This window comes from Odontesthes bonariensis, chromosome 24 (genome assembly GCF_027942865.1).
Source record: "Odontesthes bonariensis isolate fOdoBon6 chromosome 24, fOdoBon6.hap1, whole genome shotgun sequence".
Lineage (NCBI taxonomy): Eukaryota > Metazoa > Chordata > Actinopteri > Atheriniformes > Atherinopsidae > Odontesthes > Odontesthes bonariensis.
The window spans coordinates 3,255,771-3,279,648 of record NC_134529.1 but is presented as its reverse complement, the minus strand read 5'-3'; the positions used below and the strand labels follow the sequence as shown (position 1 = coordinate 3,279,648).

The window sequence follows — 23,878 nt, the reverse complement described above, 5'->3', positions numbered from 1 at the left end:
TATACAGTATGGAAGTATCCAGTATGCAGTATGTAGTATGCAGTATGCAGTATGGAAGTATGCAGTATGCAGTATGTAGTATGCAGTATGTAACATGCAGTATGGAAGTATGCAGTATGTAATATGCAGTATGGAAGTATGTAGTATGTAGTATGTAGTATGTAGTATGCAGTATGTAGTATGCAGTATGGAGTATGTAGTATGCAGTATGGAAGTATGTAGTATGCAGTATGGAAGTATGTAGTATGCAGTATGTAATATGCAGTATGGAAGTATGTAGTATGTAGTATGCAGTATGCAGTATGTAATATGCAGTATGGAAGTATGTAGTATGTAGTATGTAGTATGCAGTATGCAGTATGTAGTATGTAGTATGTAGTATGCAGTATGTAGTATGCAGTATGCAGTATGTAATATGCAGTATGCAGTATGTAGTATGCAGTATGGAAGTATCCAGTATGTAGTATGCAGTATGCAGTATGCAGTATGTAATATGCAGTATGGAAGTATGTAATATGCAGTATGGAAGTATGTAGTATGTAGTATGCAGTATGTAGTATGTAGTATGCAGTATGCAGTATGTAATATGCAGTATGGAAGTATGCAGTATGGAAGTATGTAGTATGCAGTATGCAGTATGTAGTATGTAGTATGCAGTATGGAAGTATGTAGTATGCAGTATGGAAGTATCCAGTATGCAGTATGTAATATGCAGTATGGAAGTATGTAGTATGTAGTATGCAGTATGGAAGTATCCAGTATGCAGTATGTAATATGCAGTATGGAAGTATGTAGTATGTAATATGCAGTATGGAAGTATGTAGTATGCAGTATGTAGTATGTAGTATGCAGTATGCAGTATGGAAGTATGTAGTATGCAGTATGGAAGTATGTAGTATGCAGTATGCAGTATGTAGTATGTAGTATGCAGTATGGAAGTATGTAGTATGCAGTATGGAAGTATCCAGTATGCAGTATGTAATATGCAGTATGGAAGTATGTAGTATGCAGTATGGAAGTATCCAGTATGCAGTATGTAATATGCAGTATGGAAGTATGTAGTATGTAGTATGCAGTATGGAAGTATCCAGTATGCAGTATGTAATATGCAGTATGGAAGTATCCAGTATGCAGTATGTAATATGCAGTATGAAAGTATGCAGTATGCAGTATGTAATATGCAGTATGGAAGTATGCAGTATACAGTATGTAGTATACAGTATGGAAGTATCCAGTATGCAGTATGTAGTATGCAGTATGCAGTATGGAAGTATGCAGTATGCAGTATGCAGTATGCAGTATGGAAGTATGTAGTATGCAGTATGCAGTATGGAAGTATGTAGTATGTAGTATGCAGTATGTAGTATGCAGTATGGAAGTATCCAGTATGTAATATGCAGTATGGAAGTATGTAGTATGTAGTATGCAGTATGTAGTATGCAGTATGCAGTATGGAGTATGCAGTATGCAGTATGTAGTATGCAGTATGCAGTATGTAGTATGTAGTATGCAGTATGTAGTATGTAGTATGCAGTATGTAGTATGCAGTATGCAGTATGCAGTATGGAAGTATCCAGTATGTAGTATGCAGTATGTAATATGCAGTATGGAAGTATGTAGTATGCAGTATGGAAGTATCCAGTATGTAGTATGCAGTATGTAATATGCAGTATGGAAGTATGTAGTATGCAGTATGCAGTATGTAGTATGTAGTATGTAGTATGCAGTATGCAGTATGTAGTATGCAGTATGCAGTATGGAGTATGCAGTATGGAGGTATGTAGTATGCAGTATGGAGTATGGAGTATGGAGTATGGAGTATGCAGTATGCAGTATGTAGTATGTAGTATGTAGTATATAGTATGCAGTATGTAGTATGGAGTATGTAGTATGTAGTATGCAGTATGGAGTATGCAGTATGGAGTATGCAGTATGCAGTATGGAGTATGGAGTATGGAGTATGGAGTATGCAGTATGGAGTATGCAGTATGTAGTATGGAGTATGCAGTATGGAGTATGGAGTATGGAGTATGCAGTATGCAGTATGGAGTATGCAGTATGTAGTATGCAGTATGGAACACAGCCAGAGAGAGGAATGACGGAGCAGCTGAGGCGCGTTACCTTGTGGAAGCTGCCGTGGAAGATCCTCTTCACCGGAGCGCTGTCGAACGTGACTTTCTGGATCTCGCCGCGCTCGTCTTTGTTGTAGAACGCCACCGTCTGGCTGGAGGCTGAGCGGAGACAGAGACAGGCGGGTTATAATGATAAAGAACCCCGTTTTAATCCTTTTCTTGATCCCTAACCCAAACTCAGCCGAAGTCTCCGGCTAAACCCGAGCAGGTGCGGCCAATAACTCGGCGTGTTTCCACATGTGATGAATGCATGAATGAATAAAAGCGCTGCGTTTAATTGCAGAAAACTTTGTGGCTTGTTAAAGGAAACGCTGGAGAATGACGTCTGCTTCGATGTGGAAACAATCATGTGAGTCATAGTTCCCTCCTGCGGATCAAACTTTAAAGAGTGTGTGTGTGTGTGTGTTCTCTCTTTTATTCTTTCTTTTTGGGGGAATCTTCCTCATGCAAAGTCCTCTCCGCTGCAGTAAACAGCTACAAACAGCTTTTCTTTCGTCCGGCTCCTCGTTTTCTTCTCACTGTTGAGGATTTTAGCCTCAATGTTAGCTTTTAATATTTATTTATTTGTTTGTTTGTTTATTTATTTTGTTATTCTTTTATTCATTTAATATTTAGCCTTCTAACTGATGCCTTGTAGTATTTGTTTCTGGTGATAGACACTGCACTGGAAAAAATGCCCCTCCAAAAATAAGTAAAATAACAACAAATAGAAGACGTTTTTGCTTGAAATAAGCAAATAACTCTGCCAATGGAATGGATATAGGGACTTGTTTTAATACAATACATCTGGAATATCTTGTTAAATGAAAAAGTCTTGAAAACAAATTGTTTTGAGTCACATATCACATGAAACAAGCTTTTTTTTCATTTGAAGAAGTTTTTAAGCTAATTTCAAGATCACTTTTAATTCTATTTTTGGAGGGGCCTCCAAAAATAAGTAAGAAAAACAACAAATAAAAGACGTTTTTTCTTGAAATAAGCAAATAAATCTGCCAATGGAACTAGTGAAAATCGGCTTGTCAAGATTTCTTGAAATAAAATGTGATATTTAGGACTTTTGAGATAAAAGTGATCTTGAAATTAGCTTAAAAACCTCTTCAAATGAAAAAAAAAAGCTTGTTTCATGTGAAATATGACTCAAAACAATTTGTTTTCAAGACTTTTTCATTTAACAAGATATTCCAGATGTATTGTATTAAAACAAGTCCCTATATCTGGCTGAAATGGTGCTTGTTAGGCAGTTGTGTCTTATATTAAGTGTAATGAGATACTCAATGAGACAAATATACTTGGTGAGATTTAGATTTTTTCCAGTGTTGTGTTGCATTACACGAGCCAGCTGAGCTGCTCCATGACCCGGGAGGCAGATCAGTTATCAGCTCCTTACATCCAGACACAGCTGCTCCACCTCAGGCTTTTTAACGCTGATTACCCCGTTTTCCCAACACATACGTCAGATGATAAGAATAGAGGATGTTTACCGTCGATGGTGACGCCGGTCTCCGGCTTGTGGTCGCTGGTGGACACCTGCCAGATGTCGAAGGGCTCGGTGGGCGTGTCGGGCAGCAGCCGGAACATCAGGATGATGGTGTAGGCGTGAGGAAGGCCGTCAGGGTGGATTTCTCTGTTCAGAGAGCAGTTAGAGTTAGATTTAATGTGGACATCAGTCACCTTTTGCACACGATTCAGAGCGAACGGCATCAAGTCAAAGGTTCTGGACCCGCTCAGGAGGGTTTGAGGCAGCTGATGCGGATTTAAATTAGAACAGATCAAAGCCAGATGTGCAACAGATAAAAAATTATCTAAATCAAGTGGCATCTGTTCTAAAAGGCTGAATGAGTTGGGATTAATGGCTAAAGTGGGAATATCAACAACTGCAGAGATTATATAACCTTCCACAGCATCTCGTTTTAATCTGGGAATGTGGAATGAATCCATCACAGCTGCTGTGTTCGAAACCACCTACTGCATACTCATCGATCAGACAGTATGCAGAGCGTTTACCCACAATGCATTTGGCTCCTGCCCGAGCCGAAATCAGCCGGCCTGAAGCTGATTTCTCCTAAGCTCTAAACTCTGTAAACTTTAGCAACATTTGAAACATTTTCAGGTGAGAAAGTAGTCGTTTAGATCCCCAACGTGTTGAAAACCTGACAAAATACCGGCTGTTTACAATTTTGTTCCCACGAATTCAGCGCTACTAAAGCTAGCCGAAGTGAGCTAACGCACTTCCGGTTATTTTCACCAAAATAAAATACCCGTTGCCTTTTATCATAGGGAAAGCCATTACGGTACAATTGGTGCTTTTGTTTTGAAAACAGGAAGTGAACCTACCCTCGTAGCTAGCTTGAAACTGCCGTTTTGACAGGAAATGACGATCGGCGACGTCACGTTACGTTGCATCTTGGGTAGTTTGAGTACCTCATGATGCATACCCAACATTTCAGAGAATCTAGGATGCATCCAGGAACTTCTGCTTACTCAAACTCACATACTCAAAAAGTTAGTAGGAGTAGTGGGAGTAGTATGCGGTTTGGAACACAGCCCGAGTCTTTTGATCAGCTAATTTCTTAAGTCCAGCTGCCACTGTATTTATTCTTTGTGAACATTTGTGAACATTTACGCCTAAAACTTCTGTCTCGTACCTGTTGCAGAGTTTACAGAATAAAACAAAATGACTTCGACTGTAGCTGCTGCTCCTTTTCTGTATCTGAGCAGGATGCAAGAACTGAAGCCGTTTTCCACCCTGTGATGCTGCTGGGGGGTTAAACGTCTCTCTGTGGGCCGATGCCGTGTGCATCAGCCTCAGAATGAACCTTTAACGCCTTTTTAAAAGCAGGCCGCGCTCCGCTGTGACCTGCAGCTCGGCCCGACCTCACAGAGCGTCATAAATCCACTGACCCAGTCTGAAAGAATGAGCTCAAAGTGCCTGAGAGCAGCTGCACAGGACGCTTCCTGTTACAGACGAGAAACACTTCGGGGTGAATGACAACCTGTTACAGGAAGCATTCAGCTGGGACTGAGCTGAAAGGAGAGTTTACGCAAGGAAATTTAGTTTGGCACCGATTCCAAACTCAGCAGCACCATAAAAATACCTTAAAATAAGATCAATATTTACAGAGAACGCCGTTTCTAACAAACACTAAATCACTGGGAGGTAAAATAATGATGCAGTAAACTGTTGGATCAGAAACGCCAACTTTCTGTTGTTCCGTGCCACACCTTTTAGGTTTTACACAGTAGCCACGCCCCCTTTAGGGACGCTCTCACCTGATAGAGCAGCTAGTGAAACTGCAAGGACCCTATTGTATCTGTAGGAGGTCTTTCTTTCTTATTCTTTGCAAAAAATACTCAAAAACTCATGAAATTTTGCGAGCGCCACCTGCCAGTCGACGACATGAAAGAATCTAAACTTTATTTTTATGGGAGTCGCTCATTGACTCTGTAGCGCCCCCTATGATGCTTAAAAATGGTCCCCGCAATGGGGTTAGTTTCACGTGGGACGACGAAATTCGGTGCACTCATTTGTGCCCAGACGCACAAAAAAGTCTCAGGCCGCCATGGTCCCACGTCCACAGGAAGGCGGCCATTTTGGATGGAAAGTGAGTTTTGGTGCCATTTTTGCCCGATTCCACGCCTGCATATGATCGAACTCGTCCTACAGATTTAATGCTACAGACTTCAAACTGGGCCAGGTTACTCTTAAGACATGGGGGGAAAAAAATCATCAAAAATCAATCCTAATAAGATCACCTGGTGGGTTGATTCAGGAAGGCGTTCTTGTGGAGTCTGTACGCGGTGTAGCTGTTGAAGGAGCCGGGCTCCATGGAGACGCCTTGATTGTAGCTGTAGGTCTTCTCGGTCAGGTTAAAGGCCTCCAGCATCCTGAAACCTGAAATAATAAACGTTTTTTAATAAGATCCACACTCAGGATGAGGAGATTTCTGTCTTTTATCATCTTAAAAACTGCTCGTATTTACCAGGGGATGTGAATCCATTGAGGAAGATCAGAGGACAAGCTGTGGATGAAAAAGAAGACATTTAGAAGCCTGAAGCTGTATTCTCTGGTTATTCTCGTCTGGCTTTCTGTTCAGACTTCGGACTAACATGAAGATGCAGTTTCACAGATGAAGGTTATCAAGTTCTCTTTGATGGTGTCGAAAGCATCGAAGTCGTCCACCACGAAGACGTGTCTGTCGCTGGGTTTGCTGCCGATCTGCTGCAGCTCGATGAAATCCACATCCGCAACGCCGATGGCAAAAACGCTGTAACCTGAGGACGACAAATCCAGAGAGAGTAAAAACCAGCTTCACCTTCAGTCTGTAAACGGCTCCAACAAGCTGCTTTAACCCTCATACCTGATTTAAAACAAAACTTAATTTCTAAAAGGGAACATTTCTGTCCCCTTTTAAAACAACTTAAAAACATCATATGTTAATCTTTCCGCTTTTTTTTTTTCATAGATATTTTATTCCACTTCAGTTCTGATAATAACCACCAAGTTTTCAATTATTTAAAAAAAAAATAACCCTTTAGATGCCAATTTTAACTTTTTAGTCCAAATTTTAAGCCTTTAGGTGCCAGTATTTTCAAAATATGGAATGCAAAGTGGAATTATTGAGTAGGGATATGTCAATGATTGGCAACAATATTGATTTTTAGGGATTTTTTATTTTTTGTTATGCCTTTTCTTCCACTTACTCCAATTATTTTCCAAAAATTAACCCTTTAAATACTAGTGTATACGAGGTAAACACCAATTTCTGTTGAAACACACACACAAAAACTGCTGTATTTTCAATGTATGCAGTGCAAAGTGAAATATTCTATGGGGGATCATTAGGTCTGGGATATGTCATTGATGAGCTACAACATCAGTTTTTACAGCTTTTTAGTTTTTCTGCAGTGGCAGATTACAGAAACGGCTCCCATAGACTTCCATTATAATGAATACATAAAAAAATAGTGGAGAAAAATGTCCCCCATCAGGGATTAGGGTTGATAGAAATCCGCCAGCCTGAGTTTCACAGGACGTGTTGATGGAGGGAAACTGGCCGAAGCCATAAAAGACACAGCTGTGCTTTAAAACGTGGTGCTCGGCGCCGCTGATGGACGGTTACCTGCGTGTTGCAGCTTGGCGGCGCTCTTCTTCACCTCGTCCTGAGAGCGTCCGTCGGTGATTGCCACGACCACCTTGGGGACGTTTCTCCTCACCCCGTTTTCAGCAGAAAAGGCCTTCTCGTACGTGTGCTTCAGAGCCTCTCCTGTTGGGCAGAGGGAAACCGTGTGAGCGCCACTCCGGCCTTCCTCACCGCCGTGCTCTGCGGTGTGAGATCTAACCTGTCTTGGTGTTTCCTCCTCTGTATCGGATGTGATACAGCGCAGCCATGGCGACGCCTTTGTCCTGGTACGCATTGAGCTTGAACTCCGTCTTTGCCCCGTCGCTGTACTGTACGAACGACACCTGAGAGAGAAAAATCACACGGACGATGTCAGAGAGAAGTTAGGGCTTCAGAATCTGACCTCAGCCCGAATTTCAAACTCTACAGGAACCAAAAACGCCAAGATTCAAATAAAAATAGAGATGTTAGGGCTTCAGAATCTGACCTCAGCCCTAACTTCAAACTCTACAGGAACCAAAAACGCCAAGATTCAAATAAAAATAGAGATGTTAGGGCTTCAGAATATCTTCAGGAACCAAAAACGCCAAGATTCAAATAAAAATAGAGATGTTAGGGCTTCAGAATATCTTCAGGAACCAAAAACGCCAAGATTCAAATAAAAATAGAGAAGTTAGGGCTTCAGAATCTGACCTCAGCCCTAACTTCAAACTCTACAGGAACCAAAAAACTCCAAGATTCAAATAAAAATAGAGATTTTAGGGCTTCAGAATATCTTCAGGAACCAAAAACGCCAAGATTCAAATAAAAATAGAGAAGTTAGGGCTTCAGCATCTGACCTCAGCCCGAATTTCAAACTCTACGGAACTAAAAACTCCGAGATTCAAATTAAAATAGTCAAATTAAAAAGAAAAAATGACATAAATGTGGCGTTTTCTGTCTATTTGCTGTGCATTCGATGAGGTTCAACTATTTCATACAGATTAGATGATAAAAAGTCAGAGAAGTGGACCAAATCCGGGAGGAACAACTTAAATATCTGGTACTTGTTCATGACGCCAGCTGCTCAAAACATCTGCACAAACCTGCATCCCCGAGGGTCCGACGACATCAAAGGCTCCGATCATGCCGGAGACGAAGTCCACGACTTTGGTGAAGCTCTCCTCGCCGATGCTCCACGAGCCGTCGATGAGGAACACCACATCTGCTTTGGCGCCTTTACAAACTGGAGGCGAGAACACAAGCCAGAGGGGAGCTTTTGAAGCACCAGCACGGAGAATGGCATCGTCTCACGGCATCGTTACGACTTCCAAGCTGCATCGCATAAAGCGCGCAGCAAAGAAAAAAAACCGTTGTTTCGCTTCCATGTGGGGTAATTACGGGTTTCTTTCACATTTGGTCACCAGAAGGGTTGAGCTCTCGCTGACGGGTTCCTCTCAGATGAAAACAGATTAGAGCTTCACCTAATCTCTGCCTCATGTGATGTAGAGATTCATCACCAAGTTTTAGTGGAAACAACATCTGCCTTCATTCAACACCTCAGCCGGGATGTTCCGCCTCATGCGCCCCGCGGGCCGGCGCTACACGTGTCAGGTATTAATTCCTTATCGGCACGAGTCGCACCCAAAAGGAAAGCAGCTTCCACTGGAATAAATCAAAGTCTTACAGAGTACATTTGTCTCATTTCTAGTCAAAATATCTCATTACACTTAATACAAGACAAAGCTGCCTAACAAGTACTATTTCAGCCAGATAAAGGGACTTGTTTGAATCCCGACTGAAGCTCAGACTCAGTCACCTGGAAACCTGGGAGACCCAGGAGGAGCTGCAGCCGCCGCATTAAGGCCGGCGCACACCTTTACGATGTCATCGTTGCATCGTTTGTCGGGTGATCGGCGTAACAATTCGGACCGTATTTGACACGCTCGCACGACCACCGCGCACACTGACCGAATGTTATCGCATGACCGAAATAGGAAGCCACAAATCACGTGACTTTCAAACTGGAGGCAGCCATGTTTGTGTCGTAGTCGTCCGACGTGACTAAGTGTGCTATTCCCATTGGCTGTTTAAATAATCCTGCGCGATGACATCGGCACAAGGAAAATCTGTACGGAAATATCAAACATGTTTGATTTGATCCGATGAAACGACAAAATCGTTTGTCGGCTGCTACCGCACACCTTTACGATTCCCATGCGAAGTCATCGGGCCGACAAAATCGTACACGAATCGTAAAGGTGTGCGCCGGCCTTTAAACGTACGCAAACTCAACAGGATGCTGGAGGGGATTCACAACATTCACGTGGGCGCGATTAAGAGTCCGAGATACACAAACAACCTGCAATATGTAAATAAATCTAAACGTTAACCTTTGAAAAGAGGCTCTGGGTGCTGGGCATCACTTCCAAAAAGTGGAGGCCGCTGTTACACCTGTGTGGGTTTGGGTTTCTGAGGCAGGATTACTGCAGGAAACTAGCCTGGGAATTCCCATGCTGCTTTGCGCGCGATTTCATTCACACTGCAAAGACGATGACGACGTCTATGCGCGACACCGCAGCTTGTAGAGTGTTAATCCAACATGGCAGCAGATACAACGTTACCGTTCGATGCAGCCTTAGAAAGTGTTTTAAGTAGCTTTAAGTAGTTTACTTTTAAAAAAGAGCAACGTTTGGCGTTGAAAGATTTCATTGCCTTCTTCCTCGTCGAATTTCTGTCGCTCTACATACGTCATCTGGTAGAAGTGATACAATTGGCTATGAATCGCGCGCAAAGCAGTATGGGAAGAACCAGACGCCATTTGATAGACATTCGTAGCGCCCAATAAACGGCTCTAGGCATTCGTAAACCACGCCTCAAATACGAGAAAATGCACACCTAGTTCCCAGACCACCATCTCATCCAGATGTGGACGCGTCAGCCAGGCTAGCTGGAAACAGTCCAGACCTCATGTGGCTGTGGACTAATTTACAGCTAGTTCCCAACAATTAAGATTTCACACCAGTAGCCACTCAGTGGGGTCACATGGCACTGAAAGGATCAGATTATTGGCTAAATTACAATCAGACTGAGTTATTAAGTGTATGTAGACACCTTGGGGTCAGCTCTATGTTCCCACGGCCCATTGGTCCCACATCATAAAAGACTTTAAACATTATTTTTTAGGCCCATTGGTCTAAAATTTAGAATTTTAATGAAAGTTTTCACTAATCTTTATTGTCACTTAGCACAGTGAGGGAGGCCCATACAGAATTTTTATGTGGGGGTCTGCATGGGAATGTTCCTCAACTATATGAGGAACATATATATCCAAAAAATAAATTTTATTTTATGGCAGCTTACCACCGGGTCATGAATGGCACCACCCCGGACTGTGATGATATTTTATAGGCCTCTTTTTATTGTGTAAAGCCAATTTAGCCACGAAATACATATTATTATTGTTATTAGTAGTAGTAGCAGTAGTATTAGTAGTACCAGTGCAGTTGTAGGTGTTTTTCTACTTTTGGAAATGAAGCTAAAAAAACAGCTGAGGAAATAATAATAAAAAAAACAAATAAAAAAAAAAGGTTAGCATGTGCAGGCCAAATGTCTTTACACCTTTTTCGCTATTAGTTTACTCAGAAATGTGAGAACATGGAGTTGTGGGACATAGGGCCTAAGCTGTGGGACCAGTGGGCTGTGGGACCAGTGGGCTGTGGGACCAGTGGGCTGTGGGAACATGGACACGCTCCCGACACCTTAATCTGACTAAGAATTGGATCGGATAAGATTCAGACCCCGAGATAACTGGGCTGAAAGTCACTCTAAACCTGCTTGTAGACGCTGAAGCACGTGGTGAATCAGACTTTGCGTTCTGCGCATGCTCCAGATGTTTTCCCGGGGTCGTGACCCGGAAGTCAAAGGAGACGATATTCCTGTTGTTGTCGCCGTCAGAAAGAAACAAACAACGCGATGGAGAATGCTCCGTTGGGCATCGAGTTTGTGCAACAAGCAGCTCATCACAGACCAAATGTAGAGGGACGTAGCTTCATCTGGCTCTGCGTTCAGCTCTTTCAGCAGATTCCTGCTTTCATTTTTGGTGTTTTTAACTTTTACACTTTTTAAGATATGCAACTTTTATTCAAATTGTCCCGTCATTCAAATGAATGGAAACTGCTTTCAGCTCTTCCAAATCATCTTCCTCTTTCCAACCTAACTACTTCATGCTTTCAGCTAGAGACACCATTCAAACTTTAAATGGGTCACAAGATATTCAGCTATTACCAAATTGTTTCAGCTTTTTCAAATCTTCAGCCAATTTTGAAATATGGCAGTTTCAAAAACATGAACATTTTGCTCCTTCTTGATTTTTATGAATGAGCACACAGTTGAGTGCGTGCTGATAAGTTTTTTCAAACAAATTCCTTTTAACTTTCATACAGTTTAACTTAGAGAAGCAAATTATACCTTAAAATGTAGGAAAATTTGTCCTCTTTCAGCCAATGTAACTACTAAAGAGCTCACATTTACAGAATTTCAGCTATGAGCCTTGAACCGAGATCAACCTCTCAAATTCTCTGACGAACTCCAATGTTAAGTTTGGTAGTACACAAAAATCACAAAATTCCTTCAACCAAAACAGTTTTTACTGCTAAAATTGAACTATTTTCAGCTTTTTCAGCATGGGGGGGTGTCACAGACTTACCTGCCCAGGCGGGGGGGATGGTGGGGAGAGGTGTCGGGGTGGGTGGGATCGTTGGAACTGGAGTTGGCTTCACCACTGTGAGTAAACAGAATCAGACACCAGGCGTCAGCAGCGTATTTGTAATAAATACAGAACGACTGTAAACGCGGTGCAACGTGAGCTCATTGTTTGGGATCCGCGCTGTCAGATGACATCGTTTCGTGTCCCACTCGCTTCACGTCTCACACACCAACGCTTTGGTCTGATTGGGTGTGTCGGAGCGATGCTTTTTCTTTTGTTTGTTTTGTTTATCAAACCCGGAGCTAAACAGCCGGAATCACTCACAGGTCCTGGCGTCCGTGCTGACTCCCGGTCCTTCCAGGTTCGGGGTCTGAACGAAGACCGTGGCGGTGTACAGAGCGTCCGGGGAGAGGCCTTCGAAGCAGTGCTGAGGCACGCCGGCGGGGATGGTGATCTCACGCTGTCCTTTACTGGAGGCTGCGGAGGAATCAGAGCAGGAACAACCGGTTACTCTCAGGTTTAAATCGGTTAAACACCATTTTCAGAGGAGGTTTGAGATGTTCCATCAGGAAGATGCTCCACTCTCACACCTTTTCACCCACAAAAGAACTGATGTCCTGTCTCGCTTTGGAGAGACTAACATTTATTGTAAAAAAGAAAAATAATTTTGCTCACTTATGGAGACCTTATACACTGGAAAAAAATCTAAATCTTACCAAGTATATTTGTCTCATTGAGAATCTCACTACACTTAATATCAGACACAACTGCCTAACAAGCACCATTTCAGCCAGATATAGGGACTTGTTTTAATACAATACATCTGGAATATCTTTTTAAATGTAAAAGTCTAGAAAACAAATTGTTTTGAGTCATATTTCACATGAAACAAGCTTTTTTTTTTACATTTGAAGAGGTTTTTAAGCTAATTTCAAGATCACTTTTACCTCAAAAGTCCTAAATATCACATTTTATTTCAAGAAATCTTGACAAGCCGATTTTCACTAGTTCCATTGGCAGATTTATTCGCTTATTTCAAGCAAAAACGTCTTTTATTTGCTGTTTTTTTAACTTATTTTTGGAGGGGCATTTTTTCCAGTGTAACTGTACAAGTTCTGCAATTTGTGCACTGCTGTGACCCTATTGGAATGTAATTTTGTTTTATTAATCATTATTCATCTACATTAGTATAATTTTGTTTGTTTTATTCTATGTTTATCTGTTTATTTATTTTTATTCTATTTTATTTATTTATTTTTATTATTATTATTATTGCCAGATGGGGAAATAATGTTCATGTTTAAATGTCAATGTTTAAATCAATGAAAAATCATAATAAAAACATGTTTAAAAAAGAAAAAGAAAGGAGTCACCTCTGAGCAAGTGATATTATTGTCTGTTCTAGTTCTCCAGTTTCATTTTTCAGTCTTCTTTTCATACTGTCTGTAGGTGTGAATAATACCGGGACGCCACACTGTGTTTGCAGAGCGTAAAATCTCAGTTTTACTCAGGATGAAGCCATACACTGGAAAAAATCTAAGTCTTACCAAGTATATTTGTCTCATTTCTAGTCTAAATATCTCATTACACTTAATATAAGACACAACTGCCTAACAAGCACCATTTCAGCCAGATATAGGGACTTGTTTTAATACAATACATCTGGAATATCTTGTTAAATGAAAAAGTCTTGAAAACAAATTGTTTTGAGTCACATATCATATGAAACAAGCTTTTTTTGACATTTGAAGAGGTTTTTAAGCTAATTTCAAGATCACTTTTATCTCAAAAGTCCCAAATATCACATCTTATTTCAAGAAATCTTGACAAGCCGATTTTCACTAGTTCCATTGGCAGATTTTTTTGCTTATTTCAAGCAAAAACGTCTTTTATTTGTTGCTTTTTTACTTATTTTTGGAGGGGCATTTTTTCCAGTGTCAGCTTCTTTTACTGACTGAACCACCAGTGGAAAACCCAAATCTCTCATGTGAAACTGTTTAAATAATCAAAGTGTAGCTTTTGTTTGACAAAGTGAATGAAAATCACTTATTTTCGTCGGCCTCTCTAAGCCGTTTTCCGTTTTAATTCATTCTAACAAGCGGATTTGATGTGTCTCCTGTTTAAGTTTAACCCATTAAGACTGGATGCAATCCATCAAGGAGTTTACATCCCGGTTAAACTTGTTTGATGTGATGTCATCACGCGACGGAGACGGTTACCGAACATCTCAGAGACGTGTCGGAGATGTTAAAGGAGGTCAGAAAGGTGTCGTCATGCAGGGAAACTCCACTGGTGTGCGTTTGAAACGTGTTTCTGATGAAGAGCGTGAAACGATGGCTGCTCTCCGTCGTCTCCATGATGCACAAACAAAACAAAGAAGGCTTCCAGTGGAGTGTTTACGTCCCAGCATGGCTGAGCGGTGATATATTGATAATGAGCTTTTCTGTTTACGCCGAAGGATCCAGTGAGCACAAACAAACAAAGCGTGTTTATTGCAGAGATGAACGCTACTCGTCACGTGTTGCGTCGTCCCTTTCGTCTCCCAGTCTTCTCTCAGCCGCCTTCAGCTGGTGCAGAACGCTGCTGCCCGTCTTTAACCAACACCGACAGACGTGTGCACATCACTCCTGTTCTTAACTCCCTCCACTGGCTTCCTGTCCTTTATAGAACTGATTTTAAACTTTTAATGTTTGTTTTTAAAGCTCTTAGCGGCCTCGCCCCGTCGTATTTATCTGAGCTTTTAACAGTCCGCAGTCCTGCACTGGAAAAAATCAAAGTCTTACCAAGTATATTTGTCTCATTTCTGGTCGAAATATCTAATTACACTTATTATAAGACACAACTGCCTTCACTGGAAAAAATGCCCCTCCAAAAATAAGTAAGAAAAACAACAAATACAAGACGTTTTTGCTTGAAATAAGCTAAATAAATCTGCCAATGGAACTAGTGAAAATCAGCTTGTCAAGATTTCTTGAAATAAGATGTGATATTTAGGACTTTTGAGTTAAAAGTGATCTTGAAATTAGCTTAAAAACCTCTTCAAATGTCAAAAAAAAAAGCTTGTTTCATATGATATGTGACTCAAAACAATTTGTTTTCAAGACTTTTTCATTTAACAAGATATTCCAGATGTATTGTCTTAAAACAAGTCCCTATATCTGGCTGAAATGGTACTTGTTAGGCAGTTGTGTCTTATATTAAGTGTAATGAGATACTCAATGAGACAAATATAATTGGTAAGATTTAGATTTTTTCAGTGTAACAAGTACTATTTCAGCCAGATATAGGGACTTGTTTTAATACAATACATCTGGAATATCTTGTTAAGTGAAAAAGTCTTGAAAACAAATTGTTTTGAGTCACATATCATATGAAACAAGCTTTTTTTTTACATTTGAAGAGGTTTTTAAGCTAATTTCAAGATCACTTTAATCTCAAAAGTCCCAAATATCACATTTTATTTCAAGAAATCTTGACAAGCCGACTTTCACTAGTTCCATTGGCAGATTTATTTGCTTATTTCAAGCAAAAACGTCTTTTATTTGTTTTGTTTTTTACTTATTTTTGGAGGGGCATTTTTTCCTGTGGGGGTTTTAGTTTTTACTTATTCTTCTCTTTATTTATCACCTGTTTTAAAGCACTTTGGTACACTGTAAGGATTGTCTGTAAAGGGCTGTAGAAATAAAGTACATTTACATTAACACACGATCCCCGCTGTTCTTCTTCTGCTTTTACGACTGGAAACGTTTCCGTCTGATCAGCCTTTCCGTGGCTTTTAACCTCGAGGACACGCCGAAGCAGAAGACCCGTTTTTCCACTGGCTCATCCCTCCTCTGATTGCACTTCCACTGGAGGACAAACAGTCGACTGATTTGTTGACTCGCTGCGCTTCTCTCCAGCAGAGGCCTCCTCTGGTAGTTGTTAACCCGCCATCTGTCTCGCACTAACAGCACCAAATTCGTTCCGCCGGCTCGTCATTGCGGCTGATGACGTACGTATTTAGATATTGATGCTCCGTCTTGGGTTCGTGTTGCTTTCTAACAGCTAACCCGTGTCCACGTGCAAACGCCGACCAGATGGAACTCAAAGGCCCGGAGCTAATTGAAAAGGATGTGTTCTTTACAAACAAGACGCAGTGGTCGGACGCTTTCAGTCACGGCCAAAAAGCCGCGTCTTTCTAATCATAAAGAGAGAGCCTGAACATGAACAGCCTCCACCAGTAATACGAGGAAGTCTAGACACAGTCTGCTGAAGGCACCCGCAGCCACAGCGATGAGCTCACATCTGGAGATGTGCCTCCACACATCTGCTCGCAGGCTTTCTGCACCGACATGAAACAAGTCGCCCCCAATCACCGTCCGACTGAGGCCGACCACACCAGCTGCAAACCGTCGCCGGATCGATAACTTCCAGCGAGGACTCGTAATCCTTCCAAGGTGCAGGTGGAGGGGGTTTCTCTTTGGGAAGCGACTCTCCCACAGAAGAGATTCAAATGAGAACCATTTCAAACACGTGAAACCACAGATGGGAGGCATCCAGGCCACGGCAGCACAATCCAAAGCAGAGAGAGAGAAAGCCCTTTCCTCAGCTCCAAACAGTGTTCGAATTACGGGGGGTACCGGGGGGGTCTGACCCCCCCGATTGAGACTTGATACCCCCCAAATGGGACTAAATTACACTTTTGGGGGGTACTGAAAAAATGGATCTATTATTAAAATCAGGTGTTGAAAATGTCTTATTACTAAGTATTTTTCAATGTGTACCATGAATAACCAAATAAAATGCGTTTTGGAACACCCCTTCAATGGACTGTAGCACCAGCGGGCGTTTCGCATGCAGCTCGCGATAGTCCAAAACATCGGCAGCACTGAGATGCAGGGTGTAGATGCCCGTTAAAATGATGTTTGAGATGCGAGCGCGTGGAATTATGGTGTCAAGGTGGAGGTTTCCCGTGATTTGTTAAATGAAACTAACAAATCAAACTAATATTATTTCAACTTTAAAGCACTGAACTTACAAACACTCAAGACAGGTGACCGCCCTTCCCTTTCTCCCATGAGAAAAAAGTTAGCCTAGGACTACATCAGAGGAATTCCATCGAGTCAACATGCACAAGTAGTCTCAGTTCAAAGACAGAGGCGGACTGCTCTAATCCAGAATACACCAACCAACATACTTGATGTCAGAAAATAAAGTACAAGGCTTATCATGTGTTTAAAGCACAATTGGAATATGATCATTTAACTAAGTTAGAAGAAGGCAAATGGACAGTGACTCCACTAAGCAAGAAGCAAGGATAGCTGTGTCGAGCAAGGAGGCAAAAAGGCTAGCATGCCCACAAAGAGGTAGGGAAAATGGGATTCCTTACCGTATGTCCGCCGTGACAAATATAGGATTAATCATAATTTTGACTGTGTTTGAAGCCATTTCATGTAGCAGCTAGCAGTATACCATGACTACTAGCACCACCTGGCTGTCTGATAGCACTTTTCAATCTCAAGAAAAGCGCACACTGTTTACAGCGGACATTACAAGCTATGTTGAATTTGGCAGCTGTAGTCTGATAATTTACAGCTTGATTCTGTATGCGTCATTGGGTTCACTTTGCTGATTGACATTTCTTGATTGCGTCTCATGGGCACTACATAATGTAGGCTAGTTGCTAGTTTGCTAGTGGGCTCTTGGTAAGCCATACAGCTGTTTGAAGTTGGGTCGTTGCTAGGTTTAATATTTATGTATTATTCTGCATGTGTTGGTTCTGCTGCTGTGCTTGTTGCTAACTGGAAAGTTAGCAATGTCCTGCTGCAGCAACGTGTGTGAGACAAACTTTGGCTAGGTGGTTGAACTTGACAGTGCTGCGTGCAGATTTGAGCTGAATTCACCTGCGCAGCGCGGATTTTGCAGGGTTGCCAGATGATTTCCAAACATGCTCAAACCCCGCCTGGAGGCACTAAATCTAGACTAAACCAGTCTAAACTGAATTCTATTTATTTCTATGGCCATAGAGCCATATACAGATACAGAAAAACTCGCCCAATAGGCCTACCCATTTTTACCCGCAGACGGTCATCCAAAACAGCCCAATCTGGCAACACGGAGTTTACGGAGATGAGTGCTTTGATGTGATCTTCCCACAAACGTGGTCACTTGATTCATATGAGGGAGTTTGCAAATGATAACGTATTGTTGTGTTTGCATATCATGATTTTTTTTTTTTTTTGGGGGGGGGGGGGGTGACGTCATCAATTGATCCGCAAAAAGTCCGACCCCCCGAAGCCCGGTGGATAATTCGAACACTGGCTCCAAGTGCATCATGGGAGCTTTTCATGGCTTCCAGCTGCAGATCTGGAGCTGCTCTGATGCAGGGTTGCCAACTTTTCCAAACACCTTGGAGTGAGATTTCAGCGGGTCTCAGAAGTTGTTCCACAGTACAGATATATATATATCTGTGTAGATATGATGTAGATACATGTATACATTTTATGAATATGCAATATGTGCAGAGTGTGGGGCCTTCCTCCAGAAAATTTTGCATTTCTTAAATGCAATTTCTTCCATTCTAGTCGATTTTAGGGTGACTAGTTAGACATGGCAAATCCTGAAACCTTGGCAGACCGACGTCACTGACGTACCGACTAACGTACCGACTGACGTAATGACAAGCCGTTTCCAGCGAATCAGCAATCAGAGAGGGATTAGACACTCTGCTGTGGTCCAATCATGAGTTTAAGCGTTTGGAAATCATAGAACGAGAGTGAAAAAAATCAACACGGAGAGAAAACATGATCTAGCGTGAGATTTCTTTGTTAAGTGTGAGAGCGTGACACTAAGTCTGAAAGAGTGAGTGTCACGGCAGATGCGTGAGAGTTGGCAACCGTGTACACCAAGAGCGACCTACGCTACCTGAGCGCCGGAAATCATTATTTCTCTACGGAGGGTGAGCGAACTGGGCGACCAGAGCGGATTCCAGCGATTAAACTCATTATGGTCATGAGCTATGACGCGGTTCGGCGAAAACCAATGACAATCCACAGATTGTAGGGGTCCGACAATCCGCGGGGTTCGCGGAAACAGACGTGTAAACTTTGGTTCCTAGTTCCTACGTATTTATTTAACCTTCGTCTTGTGTTAGTTCCCTGTTACCATCGCTTATGTTAACGGGTCGGTTTTGACCCGTGTTTTAATTTAGTTGTAAAATACACTAAAAACAATCATCTATCATCCAATTTGTTTTCTCATCTCTTGGTTACCTTGTTAGGCTTCTTTATCCATAAAAATATTGGTTTTAATATTTTTGGTGTGGGCCCCTGGGCCTTGTTTTTGTCAGTATACCCCTCAATTTCAATAAAAACAAAAATGTAAAATGAACCTCAAGAGAATCAATAAATAAAAGGTTGTTATGTCACCTGACTATTACTGAGGGGATTTAGAACACAACTCTTAAATAAATTAGTTTTATTTATCTTTTCATTTTAGTATTATTAACTATAGTAACATCTATGGTGTTACGGGTCGTTTCGACCCATATATTTACTTCAAGAAAAAGGCAAAAAAAAGTCTCTTTTTTTCAGCAATAGAACTTTAGTACAAACACAAAATGAAAAGCAGTGTGTTGGCTGACAGTGAACTTGTGATTTCAGTTTTGGCTCTGATTATTGCTTTATAATCTTATTTTTATAACTGGGTCGAAACCGACCCTAACAACACAAAGGTCTTAATTTCAACTAGAGCATTTTATAATTTAGTGAAAACAATTGTTTTTGTTTTATTTTGTTGAAATAGAGGTTCCTGACAAAGTCATAAAGCCTTGATGCAATAAAAAAAATGTATATGGTTATGTTATGCATTTAAAACCTAAAAACGGGTCGGTGCCGACCCTAACACAAGACGAAGGTTAATTAATTTTAATGTAGAACATGCACGTGTATGTTGTTTAATGTTACTGATGTGAATTTGCTATAGATCTCAAAAATCCGAGTACAGCCTGGCATGCTTGCTGAAAATGATATAGTATGTGTATGTACGATGAGTAAAGAACAGCGTTTGGTTAATGCTGACGGTGTTTTTTACGTGTTAAGGGCCTCCACCAGGTGGTAGTAATACTTCATATTAGACTCTTGCTTTTCCGAGACAAACTATCCGGTCTTCACTCGTCTTCTGAAGTGAAGAGCCAGCTGTTAAAGTCTTTTGTTTGAAGCGAGATCGTGTTCCTCTCAAAAGAGCGGGGGTGCTGCACATTCTAAATGTGACGTCATGAGCGAACAAAGCTGCCAAAGCTAATTCTCAAGCGAAGCTTCTCCAACTACCTCCGCTACCAGGCAGCGTAGGTCGAGACGAGGCAGGGCCGTTAGAGTCTGACCTTTGGAAGGTTTAAAGAGGACGCGTCGGTGTGAGAAACGCAGCTTTTTGTCTTTCTTCTGCCCTTTAAATGCCAGCTTTTTGAAGATATATGCCAGAGACGGGGACTCGAGTCGCTGTTTTGATGACTTGTGACTTGACAAAAAATAAAAGACTCGAGAGTCGACTCGGACTTGGAAGTTAAAGACTCGGCACTTGACTTGACTTGAGACACGATGACTTGAATGACTTGAGTGTTATTCAGTTCATGTTTTCAGTTTGAATATAAAATTAATAAATTAATAAAATAAATAACATTGATTATCCGGTAGGAGCGCAGGCTGAGAATGGCGTCATGATTGGATCCCTACCCTGTCAGTCAGCCATGCCCTCTCTACATACCTTAGTGTTTATTGGAGAGAATAAACTCATATCAGATATGCATCAACATGTCAGCGGGACCGAGAGTCGTTGTCTTCGGCTTTCGTATTCACCATTTTGACGCTAAAAGACGAACAGCACAGTGCAAGACATGCGGCATCAACATCTCAGACAGCCAGACGACAACTTCCAACTTTGTTCGTCATTTGAAGATCCATTCTGACCAGGAAGTGCTCGTCAAATTAGCTAATATTATCCTGTTAGCCTGGTCGGTAGTTAGCTAACGTTAGCTTGATATGATACGCGGTGGACAGGTTGGACACATTGGCCAATGATGTTTACTGACAGTTACTTATATCTTTGTGCTTTCACTTTATTAAGATCAGATTCTGCAGGTAAAATTGCAATAAAAAGGTGACTTGACTTGCCCAAGAAAAAATTACTTGGGACTTGCACATCTGTGACTTGGTCCCATCTCTAATATATGCCACCAAACACAACGACTGCTGGCTTCTCGAGTCCATCCCTAACTGTGAACACTGTGCTTTGCATCGTTTTAGCTATACTTTTGGTCATGTTTAGGCAACTTTTTCAGTTTTTCCATTAAGAAATGGACTCATCGATGTTCCGATAAAGGCACCGTTTCTGTTTTTAAGAGGACAAACGACTGTCCAGAGGGTGAGTGTACATGTTCGTGTGTGCAGGGCGAGGACACTCACGGTTGGCAGGGTCCAGCTTGATGCGGTACGACGTGGCCGCCCTGTGAGGACTCCACTTGATGCAGAACTGGTCGTGGCCGATGTTGTAGGACTCGACGTTGGTCACATTCAGGTAAACTGCACAGAACAGACAGGTCACATTCTGTCATGAGTACAGGAGGATCTTTGGCTGTGTTCCAAACCGCATACTTCTCCTACTACTCATACTAACTTTCTGAGTTAGTATGCGAGTTTGAGTAAGTGAGAACTTCCCGGATGCATACTAGATTCTCTGAAATGTTGGGTATGCATCATGAGGTCACTACTCATACTCAAACTACCCAAGATGCAACGTAACGTGACGTCGCCGATCGTCATTTCCTGTCAAAACGGCAGTTTCAAGCTAGCTACAACGAGGGTAGGTCCACTTCCTGTTTTCAAAACAAAAGCACCAATTGTATGGTAATGGCTTTCCCTATGATAAAAGGCAACGGGTATTTTATTTTGTGAAAATAACAGGAAGTGCGTTAGCTCACTGCGGCTAGCTTTAGTAGCGCTGAATTCGTGGGAACAAAATTGTAAACAGCCGGTATTTTGTCAGGTTTTCAACACGTTGGGGATCTAAACGACTACTTTCTCTCCTGAAAATGTTTCAAATGTTGCTAAAGTTTACAGAGTTTAGAGCTTAAGAGAAATCAGCTTCAGGCCGGCTGATTTCGGCTCGGACAGGAGCGAAATGCATTGTGGGTAAAAGCTCTGCATACTGTCTGATCGATGTGTATGCAGTATGGAAGTATGTAGTATGGAAGTATGCAGTATGTAGTATGGAGTATGTAGTATGCAGTATGCAGTATATAGTATGCAGTATGTAGTATGCAGTATGCAGTATGTAGTATGCAGTATGCAGTATGCAGTATGTAGTATGTAGTATGCAGTATATAGTATGCAGTATGAAGTATGTAGTATGCAGTATGCAGTATGCAGTATGTAGTATGCAGTATGTAGTATGCAGTATGTAGTATGCAGTATATAGTATGCAGTATATAGTATGCAGTATGTAGTATGCAGTATGCAGTATGTAGTATGCAGTATATAGTATGCAGTATGTAGTATGCAGTATGCAGTATGTAGTATGCAGTATGCAGTATGTAGTATGCAGTATGCAGTATGTAGTATGCAGTATGCAGTATATAGTATGTAGTATGCAGTATGGAGTATGTAGTATGGAAGTATGTAGTATGGAAGTATGCAGTTTGGAACACAGCCTTTGTGTTTTCCTGGTAAAAAACAGACTTCCGGTCACCAGGTGTACGTACGTGTGGTTCCCTGCCCCACCAGAGGCACGCTCATGCCGCTGCTGTACTGCGCCAGCACCTTGACATCGTAGGTGGTTCCTGGCCGCAGGTTGGTCGGAGTGAAGGAAGTCACGTCGCCCACAAAGAAATCGACGGGCTGGTCTTTGCCTGGAATTAAAAAACGGCACAGGAATGAGCCCATCGGCGTGAGATCGTGTTCAGGGGGGAGACGGGCGGCGTGGGACGGCAGCTCTCACCTTCGGGGGAGTAGATGAGTCTGTATCCCTGAACGGGAGCAGAGACCGGGTCCCAGGCCACTCTGAACCGGGTGTACCACTCATCCGAGATCCGGAGGTTACTGGGACTCAGCATGCCAACTGCGACAGGGAGGAGACGCATCAGCATTTTCATCTCCACACATTTCATTTTATCCTAACCTGAGGAGGGGAAATCTCTCGCTTTAAAGGGACAGTTCGCCTCTTTTGACATGAAGCTGTGTAACATCCCATATCAGCAACATCATTTCTGAACATCTTCTTACCCCCTGCTGCGTCCTGTGAGCAGAGTTCCAGCCTCGTTTTGGTGTTGATGAAGGTAGTCCGGCTAGTTGGCTGGGGTTTAAAAAATAAAGCGTTTTGCTTCTCAGAACAATATGCGTTCAACAGAGTAAAACATTTGCATCACAAAATGGTTCTCCAGGAAAAAGTCAGACCTCACAATCTCTTGGCCCTATTTTCTCTCCCTTTGTATCACTGCCTGCTGTGCAGACCGAGCAGCAAACACCGTAACAGGCGCGGCTGTCGGCAGGCGTCTTTCCTTTCCTTTCGTTTCCTTTCATTTCTTTTTGTTTTGTTTTGTTTCCTTTCATTTCATTTCATTTCCTTTCTTTTTGTTTCCTTTCCTTTCATTTCCTTTTGTTTCCTTTCCTTTCATTTCCTTTTGTTTCCTTTCCTTTTGTTTCGTTTTGTTTCCTTTCCTTTTGTTTCGTTTTGTTTCCTTTCCTTTTGTTTCATTTTGTTTCCTTTCCTTTTGTTTACCTGCTGTGTAGACCGTGCAGAGCGAGCAGTCCGCTGCTTCCGAGCAGCAAACACTGTAACAGGCGCGGCTGTCGGCAGGCGGCAGCAGGCAGTGATACGAAGGGAGAGAAAATAGGGCCAAGAGATTGTGAGGTCTGACTTTTTCCTGGAGAACCATTTTGTGATGCAAATGTATTACTCTGTTGAACGCA

The 23,878-nt window shown here is 41.9% G+C and overlaps 1 protein-coding gene across 2 annotated transcripts in view; it reads right to left on the bottom strand.

Annotated features, from left to right (window-relative positions):
• Window positions 1-23,878, bottom strand: part of col12a1b (collagen, type XII, alpha 1b) — a 194,401-nt gene that overhangs the window by 37,669 nt on the left and 132,854 nt on the right. For both annotated transcript variants that reach the window (XM_075459638.1, XM_075459639.1), the window contains exons 52-64: window positions 22,908-23,027; window positions 22,672-22,818; window positions 21,377-21,493; window positions 12,264-12,416; window positions 11,940-12,014; window positions 8,338-8,477; window positions 7,473-7,596; window positions 7,253-7,396; window positions 6,240-6,404; window positions 6,113-6,151; window positions 5,886-6,024; window positions 3,614-3,756; window positions 2,122-2,231 (exon numbers count right to left, since the gene is read on the bottom strand). In XM_075459638.1, the coding sequence (XP_075315753.1) occupies window positions 2,122-2,231; window positions 3,614-3,756; window positions 5,886-6,024; window positions 6,113-6,151; window positions 6,240-6,404; window positions 7,253-7,396; window positions 7,473-7,596; window positions 8,338-8,477; window positions 11,940-12,014; window positions 12,264-12,416; window positions 21,377-21,493; window positions 22,672-22,818; window positions 22,908-23,027 (1,616 nt within the window). The remainder of the gene's footprint in view (window positions 1-2,121; window positions 2,232-3,613; window positions 3,757-5,885; window positions 6,025-6,112; window positions 6,152-6,239; window positions 6,405-7,252; window positions 7,397-7,472; window positions 7,597-8,337; window positions 8,478-11,939; window positions 12,015-12,263; window positions 12,417-21,376; window positions 21,494-22,671; window positions 22,819-22,907; window positions 23,028-23,878) is intronic.